The following is a 15,160-nucleotide window of genomic DNA, read 5'->3' on the forward strand; positions in this document are numbered from 1 at the left end:
CAGGGCATTGATTTCATAAATGTCCACTGTAGAGGACGCCAGGACTTAAATCATGTTTATCAGGCATTTTGGAGACACAAGTGATTAGGGAAAGAAATTACACATCAATATTCCTATGAAATATTCAATATTATTATGAAAATGTTGCCAATTATTCCTCCCATTATTACACTTCTATTTTCATCACATGTTGCACCAAGAACTCATTAATATGCAAATTAGATGCAGTGTATAGATACATTGTATTGAATGGGAAAATCCAAGTACGGCCATTTTACCCACATATTGCATAAAGTAAAATGGTATATCAATGCATTTAGTTATATCTTTCATAACATAGTTCAGAATCATCTTTAAACAAAGTTTGGTTAGAAAAAATCCTGAAATTTAAAAATTGATTGGTGAATTTAAATAGTTTTTGCCTAAACATGCAATTTCATGTCATTTTATCTTTTAAACAACTGAGTCCTGGTGTCAACTACAGAGGACATATCATAACATATGAATAAAATATCATTTTTCAAAAATGTTCTTGTGCTCTAAACAATGTAAATGACATGAAAAAATACTAAATTCAAAAAACTAAATTTTTCTGGGTCCCAGGAGGATATGCATATCATAAAACAAACAAACAAAAAGGGCACATGATCCTCTAACTGAGCCGTATAAAACTATAAAAGGTTTAAATCTATTCATTTAATTGTCAAGGATGGCACAGAAACAGAAATCTGAAGTATCCCACTATCGCCTCTGTATATGTAACATTTACAACAGTAAATCCCAATATTTTTCAAATGCACATTTTTATTCCTTTTTTTGTTGTTGTTGTTGTTGTTGTTGTTTGTTTACACATTGTCTTGGTACTATACAGGTAATTCTTACAGCGTATGATATAGTTGTAATTACAGAAGAAATACACTGAGAGCTATGAAATCACATAGCCGGCCAGTCAACCATCAATACACAAACATGCATGTCCTTACACACTCACTCAGAACACACACTGTACATGACACGCATAAAAACACACACCAAAAACTCACTTCCCTTACACAGTTATGCCATTAACAAAAAAAACAAAACAAATAAGTGAATGTAACATTACCCACAAGCCCTTTGTCAACCGACCAACTGCCTACCGCTTCTTCCTGCACAAGGACATCAAATGCTCAACATCGTTAGTTTTTACATTTCATTAGCCATTATTACAAATATGAAATAAAATATTTAAAACATGTAGGAAGGCAACTAATGAGATGAAAGCAAGCATGTTTGATTCAGGAGGAAATGGGAGGTGAAAGGGGTGAATCTGTCAAGAACATTTCTGGGGCATATTTCACCATAAAGGGGAATTATTCTTTTGCATTGTGACATTATTTTCATGACAATTTTCCTCTACAGTTCTCATGTTTGTAATGAAAAAAATTCTCATTCCTGCCTTGTGAAAAAAATAACAATATATTAAAATAGCAAAGTATTTATATATAATGAGGGTGTTTGTTGTACTGCATTTACGTCGATTTAAGAAATTAAAATCACCACTGATAATGAGAATTAGGAGAATACAATATCTGCTTGTGTTATAGATGCAAACTGTCAAGAAAATAATGTCACAGTGTAAGAAATTCTAAAACGGGCTTCATTTTCTTCATGTAAAATCGAATTACTTAATAAATGACATCTATATTTTAGGAAGAAATATGACCTGGGCTGTGTTTCCCAAAAGCATCCTAAGCCTAAGTAGATCGTAGAAGCATTGTCACCACTGGTCTCTCCGATAAACTTCGCTCACCATTCTTTTGAGAAACGCAGTCCTGGACATTTTTCAAGATTCACCAAGAAAAAAAGACAAGACAATTCTTCATCACATTCTGAAAGAAGAGAAGATGAATAGGAAACAAGAGTGGCCATTCCCGTACAGAGACTCTGGGACTGATTGCACCACTCGAATAATGAACGCATTAGTTTAGGACAGTTTAAAACGAGATCTTTATAAATGTCAATGTAGTAGAATTATGGCACAAAGACATCAGGGACTGTGTTTAAAACACAAATCTCTTTTCTAGTGTTAAGTGAAAAGTATGGTAAGGCCACCTCAATGTATTTAATGAGCGTTTCACCTTACAAACATAATGTTGAATCTCTTACTTGGGTAATACTTCAGAGGAGGGTATCGATTCGATCAGATGTTAAAGAGTATTTCGGGGATCGGGGAAGCATCCGGTCTTGAGCTCACGGGTAAACAGAGTTACAGACTGATATGATTGCATACGTTTCAATACGACAAGATGAGACTGATCTGCACTTGGCTGTCTAGAGCGCTCGCTTCTAGCAAAAGTGCACGTGGAAAACATTTGCATTGCATGAAACAAAGTGTGCAACTATGTGGAAGCCACTTAAAAATGGTATCTTTTTTTGTCCTTTGTTTTTGCATTGATACTCACAGATGAACTCACATTCAAACTCTCACATTCACACTAACAAAAATCAGACTCCGTTAACGCCCGTCAATCTCATTCTTGGCCAACTTCGGTGCGCCATTTTAAGAAGTCCTCTTTCCGCGCATCCGGTTTAATTTGGTTCCGCATTCCTCCCAATAGGTTCGACGTGGCCTCTGAGGCAACTATAAGTGGACGGACCACAGTGGGTGGGATCTGGCGCAAAACCCCGCCCACTGCTCCAGGAAGACCTTTCTGCTCGTGTCCACGAGACGCAACATCACATAGAGTCTGAGCGGTGTCAATCACACCCTGGGGAAGGCAAAGATGGCATGTCAGATTGAATAAAACGAGTTGAATTGGCTATAAACACTTTATATTGAACTGGATAGTCGCAGAGATGAACATGTTTGTAATATAGGGACGCACCTCTCTGACGGTGTCATAGGCCTTGGCCACACCCTCTCTGAGGTCAGCTGGTTGAGGGGTGCGTCTGGGACGGGGAGCGGGGCGTCCCTCAGTGATGTAGCGTGTCAAAGGTGGGGTTGGAGATAAGATGTCATACACAGTCTCAGCGGTGGCCTGGAAATACACAGGACAATTATTTTTTGTACGGTTTGATGCAATGGATAAATAATATCTAGCAACATGGTAGGCAGCAACAAATATAAAATGGATGATTATATGATATAATTATAAAAACATAAAACAAAATAAATGTGATTGGATGTGACAATAACTAAATTAAAAACAAAACAAATGAAAAATATTTAGTAAACCAGCAACAAATATAATAATGAATATAAAAAATATTTTAAAACAATAATAAATATAATTATAAAAGTATTACAAAAATAAAAATATAAATATGATATACAAATGATAAATATAAATATAATAAATAACTAAATTTAATTGAAATAGCAGATTTAATTGAAAGAAGCATATCTAGTAAAATGGTAAAGCAGCAACAAATATGAGAATGAATATAAAATTAACAAAAAATAAAATGCAAATAATTATAAATGTATAACAAAATATAAATATGATTTACAAATGATGCACATAAATATAATAAAATAAATAAATAAATGTAATAAAAAATAAAATAAAAATCTAATTTAAAATATTTAGTAACACGGAAAACCAGCAAGTAATAATAAAATATATATAGTTAAAATATAATTAACATAATTAAATCTAATTAATAAAAATATTATTTTTCAAAAAGAAAAATCTAATAAAAATATCTAGTAACATAGCAAAAAGTAACATTCAACGTTCATAGGAAAATATTGTATACATATATACACAGTGGCAAGAGAAAGTATGTGAACCGCTTGCAGAATCTGTAAAAATGTGAGTCATTTGAACAAAATAAGAGGGATCATACAAAATGCGTTATTTTTTTTAGTGCTGTCCTGAATAAGATATTTTACATAATTTTTTTTTACATATAGTCCACAAGACATAAAATTAGCTGAATTTATTAAAATGGCCCTGTTCAAAAGTTTCTGAACCATTGCTTCTCAGTGCTGTGTGTCGTTCCCTGAGTGATCCACGGCTGTTTTTTTTGTGTTTTGTGATGGTTGTTCTAGAGTCTCAGTTAAACTGCCCAATGTTCTTCAGAAAAATCCTCCAGGTCCTGCACATTCTTCAGTTTTCCAGCATCTTTTGCATATTTGAACCCTCTCCAGCAGTGACTGTATGATTTTGAGATCCATATTTTCACACTGAGGACAATTGAGGGACTCAAACACAACTATTAAGAAAGGTTCAAACATTCACTGATGCTCCAGAAGGAAACACAACGCGTTAAGAGCCGGGGGTGAAAACCTTTGAACAGGATGAAGATGTCCTTGTCTTATTTTGTTTAAATGTCAGTTTTTTTCCATTTAGTTCTGCCCTTCAGAAGCAACAGAAGATACTTGCATGTTTCCCGGAAGACACATTAAGTACAATTTACCTTGATCTTCAAATTCAGAAATTCTGCAAACGGTTCACATACTTTCTCTTGCAACTGTATATATGTATATATACACACACACACATAAACAGTAGTTTGGAGTATGATCACCAATGATTATATTTGGTTATATGTGCATGTATGTACCTGAATTGCCTGCACTAGTCTGTTGCTGAGCTCTAGGGCAGCAGAGGCTGTAGATGTGCCGAATGATGCCGCCCCCCTCTGGAGGCCTCGGATAATGCGTCCGTCCTTTCGGTACTGCTCAATGGGCATCCAGAACAGATCACGAACACCATGGACTGCAGAGCACAGCATTGATTACATTCTGAATATTTCAGATTAACCTCATGGTCATTAAATTCTAACATCACTGAAAAAAATAAAAAGCCTGAGCACTTGAGACGAGACAGTACTGCACCGAAATAAGACATCTCATACTGTGAGGAGATGCAAAAGTTTTGGACTAAGATAACTCAGTATGTGTCTCAATTTACTACTACTTCTGTTCCTTTAAGCCCTGTAATATGTATATTGGGTATCTATGTGGACATTTGCTCTTTGCCCGTCAGAGAAAGAAAACTGGAGGACTTGTGCCTATTACAAGCAAGACGTTCAATTGCCCTCTGTTGGAAGAATGCAAGCTGTCCTTCCCTTGGACTTTGGTTGAAAAATGTGATATCCAGTTTGGCCCTTGAGAAGCTTACATACATAATAAAGGGGAAGTCTTCTGAATTTTATGATATCTGGGAGATGTTTATTGAATTTGTTAAAGAAGGAGATATTGAAGAGGCTATAGATGTGTGAACTTATTGTATATACATAAAGTGCTTAATAAGAATGTACGATATAAAGCGTTTTATATGTAAGGGAATTTTATATATGTATATCTGTTTTTTTTTTTTATACCTGCCAGGACTTTGGGGAGGGGAAGGGATTTAAGTTAGGTTTGTTAGTACTTAAGTGTGTTTTGTTTGTTTGTTAAATGTGTAAAATTCAAATAAAAATATGTAAAACAAGACATCTCATACTCACAGAGCTGTACAACAGAATGCATGGGACCTACACCTCCCAGAATCCCCGGCAGCTGGTTCTTCCTGATGTCAGTAAGCCACTCATTCACTGCGTACTGAATCACCTTATCAACACCCAGCAGCCTGAGACAAAACAACAACTCACTTTTCAGATCTTGATTAAAAGATGTATAACAGTAAAGCAGGCCCAAAGTAAAGATGACGATGCGTTTGTGAATGAGAGCATTTACCCATGTCTACAGCACAATCTCTTCAGCTTCAGTTCAGAGCAGTTCAGTTGGGCCAGACCAATAAGAATGCCTGCAAATGTTCCCTAGGAAACCAGAGATGATATACATTATTATAACAGCAGCTGAACTAAACAAAGCAATCATGTTATTCAGAATAAAATGGGACAGCTTATGTTGTCATTTTAAGGTTCAGCACTCAAAATACACAAATACCACATGAACATAAAGGATCAGATATTTTATATAGGTGATCGCCAACCTGCTCAATAACTACATGCTTTCCTTGATAGTCCAACCAGATGGGAACTTCAGAGGTAAAACGAAACTCTCTAAAAGAGAAAGAGAGTGAACAGACATTAATTCTGATTTAGGGCGTTTTCACACCTACCTTGTTTGGTCCGGATTTTCTGACTTTTCAGTTTGGTCCGAAATCAAAATTGCAGGTGTGAAACCTCCCCCGTACCACGGTCCGGACCAAACAGACGAAATTTGGTCAGACGAAAAGAGGTAGTCTCGGTCCGGATCAAACTGCACAAAGGTTCGGTTCGTTTCTAGTGTGAAAGCATTTTCTGTATGGTTCGTACTTTCAGACCATTTACAGGAAGTTCCTGTTTATGTTTGAATATTATAACGTTATTTTTAAATTCAATCTAGGCTACATTGGTTATGAAAAGTGAAAATATGCGCAATATGTCAGTAGACAGAAAGTCAAATGATTTTGCTTAGAAAGCATTTCTTTAATGGGAATTTCGTTTTGTATAAATTGTATCTTAATTTTAATCAACGTTTAATCAGATAATTGCCTGAATTTAATAAATAAGAAGCAAATAGTCTATAGCAGACAATAATCACGGGAGCGATCACATGCTTTACACATGAACTGGAGCACGTCTCAAATAAACCGAAACTCAGCAGGCTTGCCTCACAAACATGAGAAATATGTGTATATAAAGCTTGAAATGTCCACTTTTAAACGTAACGAATAAAAAAATAGCCAAGCAATGCGCACTGTTCAATAGTGGCAACGATATGTGTCCGTTCATTCAACTTGTCAAAGACGCTGACGTCAGACGCACGTCCGTTTACAAACCAATCAATGTCCAGATGCCGCCCACATAGATGATGACGAGTGGACACAAGTGTGTCATGTAAAGTTCTTTAGTCCGCTCACATAATTGCAATGTGAAACCAAACCAAAACTAACCGAATGTATAAAATGTATCAAAACATGAACTTCGGTTCGGACCTTGGTGCGGACTTTCAGGTGTGAAAACGCCCTTAGACATTTGTTGTGTCATGCGGTTTGACGTCAGATCTTCTACCTGAAGTAGATGGGCTGGTCAGAGGAGGACGAGGAGCCAGCGGAGGAGGAACTCTGCTCACTATAGGTTGTTTCTACAGAAGCAGCGAGATCATGGCCCAATCCAGAGGCAGGATCTGTGTCGTCTGAAGCCTTCTGAGGAGCGTCAGTCCTCACTGGGATCAGAAGATCAGAAATACGATGACACAAATGCCAATACACAATTAAAATGCATAATTTTAATTGCACCCATTTATTTTTTAAATAATTTTTTGTGCTGGGAATTGATAAAAAAAGGACAGAATTAATCGCAAGTTTTTAATATTTTTGGAGTTTTTAATATTTTGATATTGTAATAATTTCAGTTACTCTCAAAATTAATGAAGAAACAATTTAAAGACAGCATATTTTAAATATGTGTTGTAATGGCATATATTTATGAATGAAGGCCAGTATCACTGATACTAATGTCTCTATGAAACATTAATGACGTTACATTACAGTATAACTGAAAGCTCCCAATTTCAACATTTATTAGGCTTTAAAAAAACAACTTTTAATTTAAGTGAACTTAAAACAATCTTTAAATAAACTCATTATAATAAATGTTATATTTACCTGTGGCCTTCACTGTTAGACATATACAGAAATGTAATAGTCGAGTGTGTGTGTGTGTGTGTCAGGGTGTCTCTCAATGAGCTGACATGAGACGCACCCACACAGGACATTGACGTTCAGCGCGTTCTCATGTCTTGTCGCGCTTAGATTGTTTAAAAGCATTTACATGAATAAGAGCGTGATCATATAATGTAACGCGGGGCAAAAATGGATATAAAAACGGACGCTGCGTTAATTGCGTTAAATATTTTTAATGCGTAAAAAAAAAAAAAAAAAAAAAAAACACTTTTGCCCGCGTTAATTTGCCCAGTACTAGTCATTTTACATTTAACTACATATCACAGGGTTCCAGACACCAGCGCCACTACGTTCTACAGATGGTTTTCTATAGGATCACACTGAACTGACCAACAGCTTCAGTGATAATAAAAGGAGCACTCTTTTACTTGTTTATGTCATTTTAAGTTTTTGTTTTTCATGAGACTTTGTGACTTTTCTCCATATATTAAGGAGTGGAAATGGCTAATATGTCAATTAGTGCTCCTCTGTCGCCAACTACTGGTTATAGTGGTAATTTCATGTCTTTTTTAAAGGAAAACGCCTCTCAAAGGGTTGTACAAACCCAGAGATAAATCATGTAAAAAAACAAAAACATTCGACTATGTCTGCCACAATGCCATGTGGTGTTACTAAACTACATTAAATTAATGGTGAATTTTGTTGATTTGTGGACTGAAACCCCTGAATTTCGTTCATGGCACAATGTTTCTCCTGGTTTCCACGTCAGCGTTGTTTAATCTGATATCTATGGTTTATAACCGAATGCTTCGCACTAGATCTCGCAGTAGCGATGTTATTAATTCTGTGGTGGATTCAAACGCTTTCTCAATGGATCTCCCAGCGCTGTGTAATAACGGTGTCGCGTGATTGAGATCGCAATGTCTTTTATCGAGCTGATAAACGCGGCTCCGTTCCGCTTTCGCTTGATGTTTCTCTTATGTAACAGGAATGGCAGCTCTTATCAGTTGGGTATTGTGGTGGTCGCACCAGCGCGACCTCTAACAAAATTTAGTCGCACCAGCAGGAAGAAAGGTCGCAATATGCGACCATTTGGTCACAGTCTGGAGCCCTGTCAGGGTTTTTAGTTAACTAAAACTACTACAAAAACATTTTTGTTCACTGAAATAATACAATTTAAGTATTAGATGACAAACTTAAACTAAATGAAAATTAGAAATGTTGCCTTGGCTAACTGAAATGAGTTGAAGCACTAAAAATTATTAAAAAGAAATAAAAAAAACCTCAATAGTTAAATAAAAAATGAAAAAAATCGAAATATTAATAAAAACTATTACAGGGGGCATACTTACCCTCAGCTGCAGGGTCGACAGGCAAGTAAGGATTAACTCCTGCAGCCATGCTACTGAAAAAGTCCTTCAAGAAGAAAAGTGCATCCTGGGAAATGAAAACAAATGTTTTTTATCCGAGCCTGATTAAAAAAATTATTTGCTCTATGCTGAAAAATGATGATATATAATGATGAGTAATATGTACCTGGTCGATATTGAGTCGCAGCGGTAACAGACTGACTCTCAGACAGCACTCCGGTCCGCCCAGACCTGATTCAGGCATCACCTGTAGCGCTTTCACTGTCAACTACAGCAGCGAGTGGGACAGGTGAGAACACAAGCACAAACAGGAACTTGTTCTATATCCATCCCTATCTGTAACTCACCATGTTGGAGTGGGCTCTGCGCGGCATGCTCTCACTGGTGTGCAGGTACAGGAACTTGTTGATTTGAGAGGAAGCCAGACGGTCTCGCACCTCAAGTTCCTGGACGATAAACACCTGGCGGGAAATTGGCTGCTCCCCAAGGCCTGGTCCATCTGCATCCAGTCCTGCAGCAGGGGGCGTCACCACTGGGTACGTCTCATGCTGGAAACTGACCTGAAGAGAGTGAAAGAAGTTAGAAACAAGGCTTTCTGAATTGTCATATGGCTTATTACAATACAATATACCTTTGTCAGTTGTATCTCCATGAGCAGTGTGTGCTGCCGCCCACTTCCGCCAACCCACCGCCAAGAGTTCTGGGGCCGCGAGGGCACTGCTGAACGAGAGGGAGAACCACGGGCTCCGGGAGCAGCGGAGCGAACCCTGAGAGACACAAACAACCATAAGGCTCGTTTGGAGCAATTGTTTCTAAGCCTGGCCCCTTAGTTTGGTTCGGCATATATAAACACTGCAATCGTGCTTGGATCCGCAACAAAACGATCAGTTCAGTATCACCTGATCGAGGAGGTCTTGGCCCGATTGTAAACGAACTCTGGAGCAGTTCAGTGATGAGAAAGCAATTATATTTCACAATGGGAAATGCATTAACAAAAAAAGCAGCAGTGTCTGATTCTGTGGGTGAGGACATTAGTTATCCCAGTTGAAAAACAATGAGCCTCTTTATCTTAAAATGTTGTGGAATTGCTCTTCTATGAAATGGGTGCATTGCAAAAATGCTGTCCCGATAGACAGTTTTAGACTTTCATAATCCTATTTTGGCTCTGTTTACACCTGGTATTAAAATGCGTTTTGGTTGATCGTATCACAGGTAGACGAGGGAGACATTCCCATTTACACCTGGTGATTTAATCCACCTCTTTTGTCCATTTTTTTTACCATTTCGGTCACGATTTCTTCGAGGGGAGGCTCAATAGGTGGGCAAATGTATGGGCTTCTAATGCACAACTTAAGCTTGTGAAACAACGCGAGACAACGGAAAACACACAGAGAGCAGCAGCTTTCGTTTCTGCTCTGACAGCCACAAGACAACTCCGACCACTGTGTGTGTAAATGGTAAATGGACTGCATTTATATAGCGCTTTCAACAGACCTATGGCCATCCAAAGCGCTTTACATATTGCCTCACATTCACCCATTCATACACCGATGGCGGTGTCAGCCATGCAAGGCGCCATCCAGCTCATCGGGAGCAGCTGGGGTTAGGTGTCTTGCTCATGGATATCTGTGTGTGCGTGTTAGAATTAGTTAGTTAAATTTTTCATCTTCAAGCCAATCTTCGACCATGTGAGCGTTTATGAAACGAAAGCAATCCGGTCAAATGCATTTTCGACTATCTCTGTAAGTGGCCGAAAGTGGATAAGCTCAAAGCGTTTTAGACCCAGTTTACACCTGTATTTAGCGTTGTCCACTTGTGACCCACCCGATCGACCGAAACGCATCTTAATAGCAGGTGTAAACAGGGCCTTTGGTACGCTTTGAAATGTTGCCTTGTGAAAGCGAACCGAACCAAGAAGAAAATGCAACATTGCAAAAATTTAAGTCCATATTTTTTTGGGGAAAAAGCAAACGATCAACAGGTCTGAAAAAACTTGGATGGATGCTTTGCCACTGGCACTTTTGGTGTGCACCCGGGTCAGAGTTTGGATCATTTGGATGATGTGAACACTGTTTTCTGAACTCGGGTGAGCGACTGCGAACCATACCTAAAACCGCATAAAAAAAGGGTGGTCTGCGCTGCGGTGCGGTTCAAGTGAACTCCGTTACGGTTTGCTGCTGATACAAACGCAATCGTACTAAATCGTGAACCGCTATTGATGACATATGGTTCTCACTCACTTGAATGACACACTGCAGAGGTAAACAGCTTCTGCTTTGATGATGCAAAAGTACAGCCGTTCAAAGTCAAACAATACAGAGTGAACACAATCCAGCGGGGGCACGGGGGAGCAATCGAACTCAGGTACGGACCAGCCAATCGAACCAAGCACCCTAAAATTCTCTCTTCTCAGATCTTCTGCTGGACTTACTTATGGCTGTGCGGTGTATGGGCTGAGCTGGGTTTGCCACCAAAGTCTTTGCCACCGTACAAGTGCCAGACGACGGACACTTCTCGAAGTACCACTCTGTTCTGAGGCACTGGGAAACGGGCGGGGGCGCGTAGCAGATCTGAACTGCCCCGTGGCCGAGAGTAGTACCCATCCCGCACCTTTATAGGACCCTGGGAGAGCACGGTCACCACAGGCTCACCATCTCTAGGCTGTCACAGAGAGAGAGAGAGCGAGAGAGCGCGAGAGAGAGAGCAAGAGAGCGAGAGCGAGAGCGAGAGCGAGAGAGAGAGAGAGAGAGAGAGAGAGAGAGAGAGAGAGAGAGAGAGAGAGAAAGGGAGAGGGAGAAAATTTATTAACTTTTACAAGAGGGAAAAAGACAAGAAAGAAATATACAGAAAGCAAATATTCTTCGAAGTTGTAAATAAAACAAGAAAATAATATTTCAGTCTTTCTAATAAAATAAAAAAATTAACTTCAATTTACTAGCAATTTCTGAGTGAATCCTACATCCATGTTTCCTGTGTGCTTAAATTAAACTGAAAAGAACATTAAAACTGAGGGTACATACTGGGATGCCCATCCCAGGAGCCTCTAGGATGCAGAAATCATCATTGTCGGTGGAACCCTCAGAGCCTTCCTCGGACATCATATCTGCTTGAGCTTCCATAGCTGTGGTGACCAGTCCATCAATATCAGACTCCTCCCCTTCTAGAACAGAGGGGCGGAGCTTGGGGGCTTCTCCCGGGAACAGATAGACTGAGACAGGTGAGGCTCGCCGGATGGAAGGCGAACCTGCTGGTCAAATACACAGAATTGAATAATCAATACCATTCCAAGGTTAAGAAATGAATACATTAATTCAGCAAGGATGAATTAATTTGATCAAAAGTGACAGTAAAAGACATTTTAAATGCATTTTTCAGGATTCTTTGAAAATAGTTTCCATTAAAATAGGAAGCAGCACAACTGTTTTCAACATTGATAATAATTAGTAAAGTTTCTTGAGCATCATGTTATACTGAAGAATGGAGCAAATTTAAACGTTTTAAATATATTACAACAGAAAACAGTGATTTTACATAGTAATAATATTGCAGTTTTTACGGTTTACTATCTTACGACCACAAACTAGTCTAAATATAATCTAAAATGACCTATTTTCAAATCTATAAAAGATTAGTTAGAAAACTGATTTCTACATGCTCTGTTATAGACAGTGTTGGGGAAAGTTACTTTGAAAAGTAATGCATTACAATTTTGCGGTACTCCCTTAAAAAGTAACTAATTGAGTTACTTTTTAAGAAAAGTAATGTGTTACGTTACTTTTGATCACCTGGGCTGGGCTTTTTTTTGTTTATAACAAAAAAGTTATATTTTTGTGCAACTTTTCATACCAAAATAGAAATAATAAGCCCCAGGCTGAGGTAAACATGCAAATTCACGCATGAACAGTAGAGGGCGCAGCTCTGCTGTGCTGCCATTCTGGATAATGGTAGAATAGGATGCAGGAGAAAAAAGTTTTACCAATAAAAACAAAAAATCTAGTAATTTTCATCATCAAAGGTCAGCAGCAAGATATTGGTAAATTAAATATAAAGGTAGATTATGCATAAAAATAGTTGTTTTATTTAACATTTAATTATTGGAGATTTGCATAGTTCTCTGATTTTGCATTTTGATTTCATTCATTTTGAGGAGTACAGAATCTTTATTGTGCAAGTGAGATAAATAAATGCTCACATTTAGTCTGGAACTACAATAACCATCATGTTTACACACACGCCTCTGCACTTAATTTTCTCAACATGGGGGCAGGAGAGCTGTCAGTCAAATTAATGTGAAAAAGTAACTTCCGTTACTTTTTTGAAAAAGTAACTCAGATATTTTGTTGTAAATTTTAAAAGTAATGCGTTACTTTACTAGTTACTTGGAAAAAGTAATGATTATTACGTAACTCAAGTTACATGTAATGCGTTACCCCCAACACTGGTTATAGATATGCCTTGGACCTGTATAAGCAACTGCCAAAGTCTCACCAGAATCTTGCGTCTCTTCCTGTAAGATTCTCTCTGTGTCAATCAAGGCATCTGTGAGGTCGCATTGGTTAATCTCTGCTGTCTCTGCTGGTGGACAGGGCGGAAGGGATGCGGGACTTTCTGACAGCTAAAAGACAGACATTTTAGGGTTGAATACAAACAGGGGAAAAGAAGCTGTAGTACAGCTTTAAAAGACAAATCTCACCAGAAGTTTCTGTCCGGCGATCTCCGTGGGGGATGTGTGGCGAGGGGGAGGGTGTAGATCCCCCTGGGAAACCAGGTACTGCAGCATGTTAACTAGAGCAGCGCACGAGTCCGCACAGGTGTGAACGTGAACTACATTATTAGAACAACGAAGCTCAAACAGCGGCTGAGTCTGGAAATATTCATAAAGACAGATACTAAGTTAATAACACTTTTAATATTAGACAAAAAAAATGCACTGTAAGTCACTAATGCTTTTAAGTCTTCAACTTAGCCAGTAATGTTAGCATTAAAACGAACCAGTTTACTCGAGTCAGCTCCTTTCCAAGTCGTTATGGCCAGTTCCAGCAAATCAATGTCTAACACACAGACATAGTCTGAGACAGACAAACACAATATGATTAGAGGTAGCCCACATTTAGGCATTAATGCAAATTCAGATTTTAAAAGCTATGCTTGTTCTGTACCTCGCCTCAAATCCACCGTATCACTTTCACATTTATCAGACAGGTACAATGCAGAGTCATCTAAGATAAACCTAAAAGTAGATTTCAGAGTGGTTAGATCCAATCGATTAATCTCTGTGCAACCGTTTAGGACCACACTACAGTCAACCAGTACCTGAGGTGAAAGGTTGCGGTGTCCACAATGATGTTACTGGATAAAGAAAAGGACTCGGCTGTAAACAAAACTCGCAGAGGAAGATAAAGAGGCCTGGAGGGAGAAAACACAAAGAATGTTGACAGAAAGAACAACGGGTATTTGTCAGACTTCCCCAAACATTCAGAGTTACTACAATACCTGTAGTCCACTGCACAGGTGGCCAGGTGTGTGTGAAGAACTGTGATGACGGCAGGTGCGGTGTAGCCTAAAATGTCATCATCGATGACATCAAGGAAATCAACAATCTGGATAGAAAATTATACACATCAGCCAGACGTTCCTGAGAGATCCACATGCCTATTTAAAGTATTTATCTAATCTAGTTGCCACCTGCTCATGCCAGCTATGATTGGTCAACGCCATGTGATGTCGTAAAGTAGCACCATGAAGTCGCAGCGCGACCAGAAACTCCTACAGAAAAAATTTGATAAATACATATAGGTGAGAAACAAACAACAATCATCCTATTATTAACAGAAGTGACAGGTGAAAAGCTTAATTAAATAATAACTTTCACAGTACACAATACAAAGCAGCTTTACAGAAAATCATAATGTTAATCATATAATATCTTAAAGGATTAGTTCACTTTTAAATAAACTTTTGCTGATAAATTACTCACCCCCATGTCATCCAAGATGGCCATCTCTTTCTTTCTTCAGTCGAAAAGAAATTCAGTTTTTTGATGAAAACATTCCAGGATTGTTCTCCATATAATGGTCTTCAATGGGCCCCAAACGGTTCAAGGTCCAAATGACAGTTTCAGTACAGCTTCAAACGATACCAGACGATGAATAAGGGTCTTATCTAGCGAAACGATCAGTTTCTGCG

At 38.4% G+C, this 15,160-nt stretch overlaps 1 protein-coding gene across 3 annotated transcripts in view; it reads right to left on the minus strand.

The window, feature by feature from the left end:
- Positions 1-676: 676 nt before the first annotated feature.
- Positions 677-15,160, minus strand: part of atg2a (autophagy related 2A) — a 34,469-nt gene continuing 19,985 nt past the window's right edge. For 2 of the 3 annotated variants that reach the window (XM_079839050.1, XM_079839052.1), the window contains exons 23-42: positions 14,660-14,740; positions 14,468-14,574; positions 14,288-14,380; positions 14,134-14,204; positions 13,967-14,043; positions 13,668-13,838; positions 13,463-13,589; positions 11,995-12,221; positions 11,406-11,635; positions 9,606-9,741; positions 9,322-9,534; positions 9,141-9,242; positions 8,957-9,041; positions 6,991-7,144; positions 5,928-5,997; positions 5,669-5,751; positions 5,440-5,561; positions 4,552-4,706; positions 2,868-3,020; positions 677-2,750 (exon numbers count right to left, since the gene is read on the minus strand). In XM_079839050.1, coding sequence (XP_079695176.1) covers positions 2,514-2,750; positions 2,868-3,020; positions 4,552-4,706; positions 5,440-5,561; positions 5,669-5,751; positions 5,928-5,997; positions 6,991-7,144; positions 8,957-9,041; positions 9,141-9,242; positions 9,322-9,534; positions 9,606-9,741; positions 11,406-11,635; positions 11,995-12,221; positions 13,463-13,589; positions 13,668-13,838; positions 13,967-14,043; positions 14,134-14,204; positions 14,288-14,380; positions 14,468-14,574; positions 14,660-14,740 — 2,694 coding nt within the window. In that variant the 3' untranslated portion in view covers positions 677-2,513. The remainder of the gene's footprint in view (positions 2,751-2,867; positions 3,021-4,551; positions 4,707-5,439; positions 5,562-5,668; positions 5,752-5,927; positions 5,998-6,990; positions 7,145-8,956; positions 9,042-9,140; positions 9,243-9,321; positions 9,535-9,605; positions 9,742-11,405; positions 11,636-11,994; positions 12,222-13,462; positions 13,590-13,667; positions 13,839-13,966; positions 14,044-14,133; positions 14,205-14,287; positions 14,381-14,467; positions 14,575-14,659; positions 14,741-15,160) is intronic. The other variant, XM_079839051.1, reaches the window with a different exon arrangement.

This window comes from Gobio gobio, assembly GCF_949357685.1.
Source record: "Gobio gobio genome assembly, chromosome: 16".
NCBI classification, from domain to species: domain Eukaryota; kingdom Metazoa; phylum Chordata; class Actinopteri; order Cypriniformes; family Gobionidae; genus Gobio; species Gobio gobio.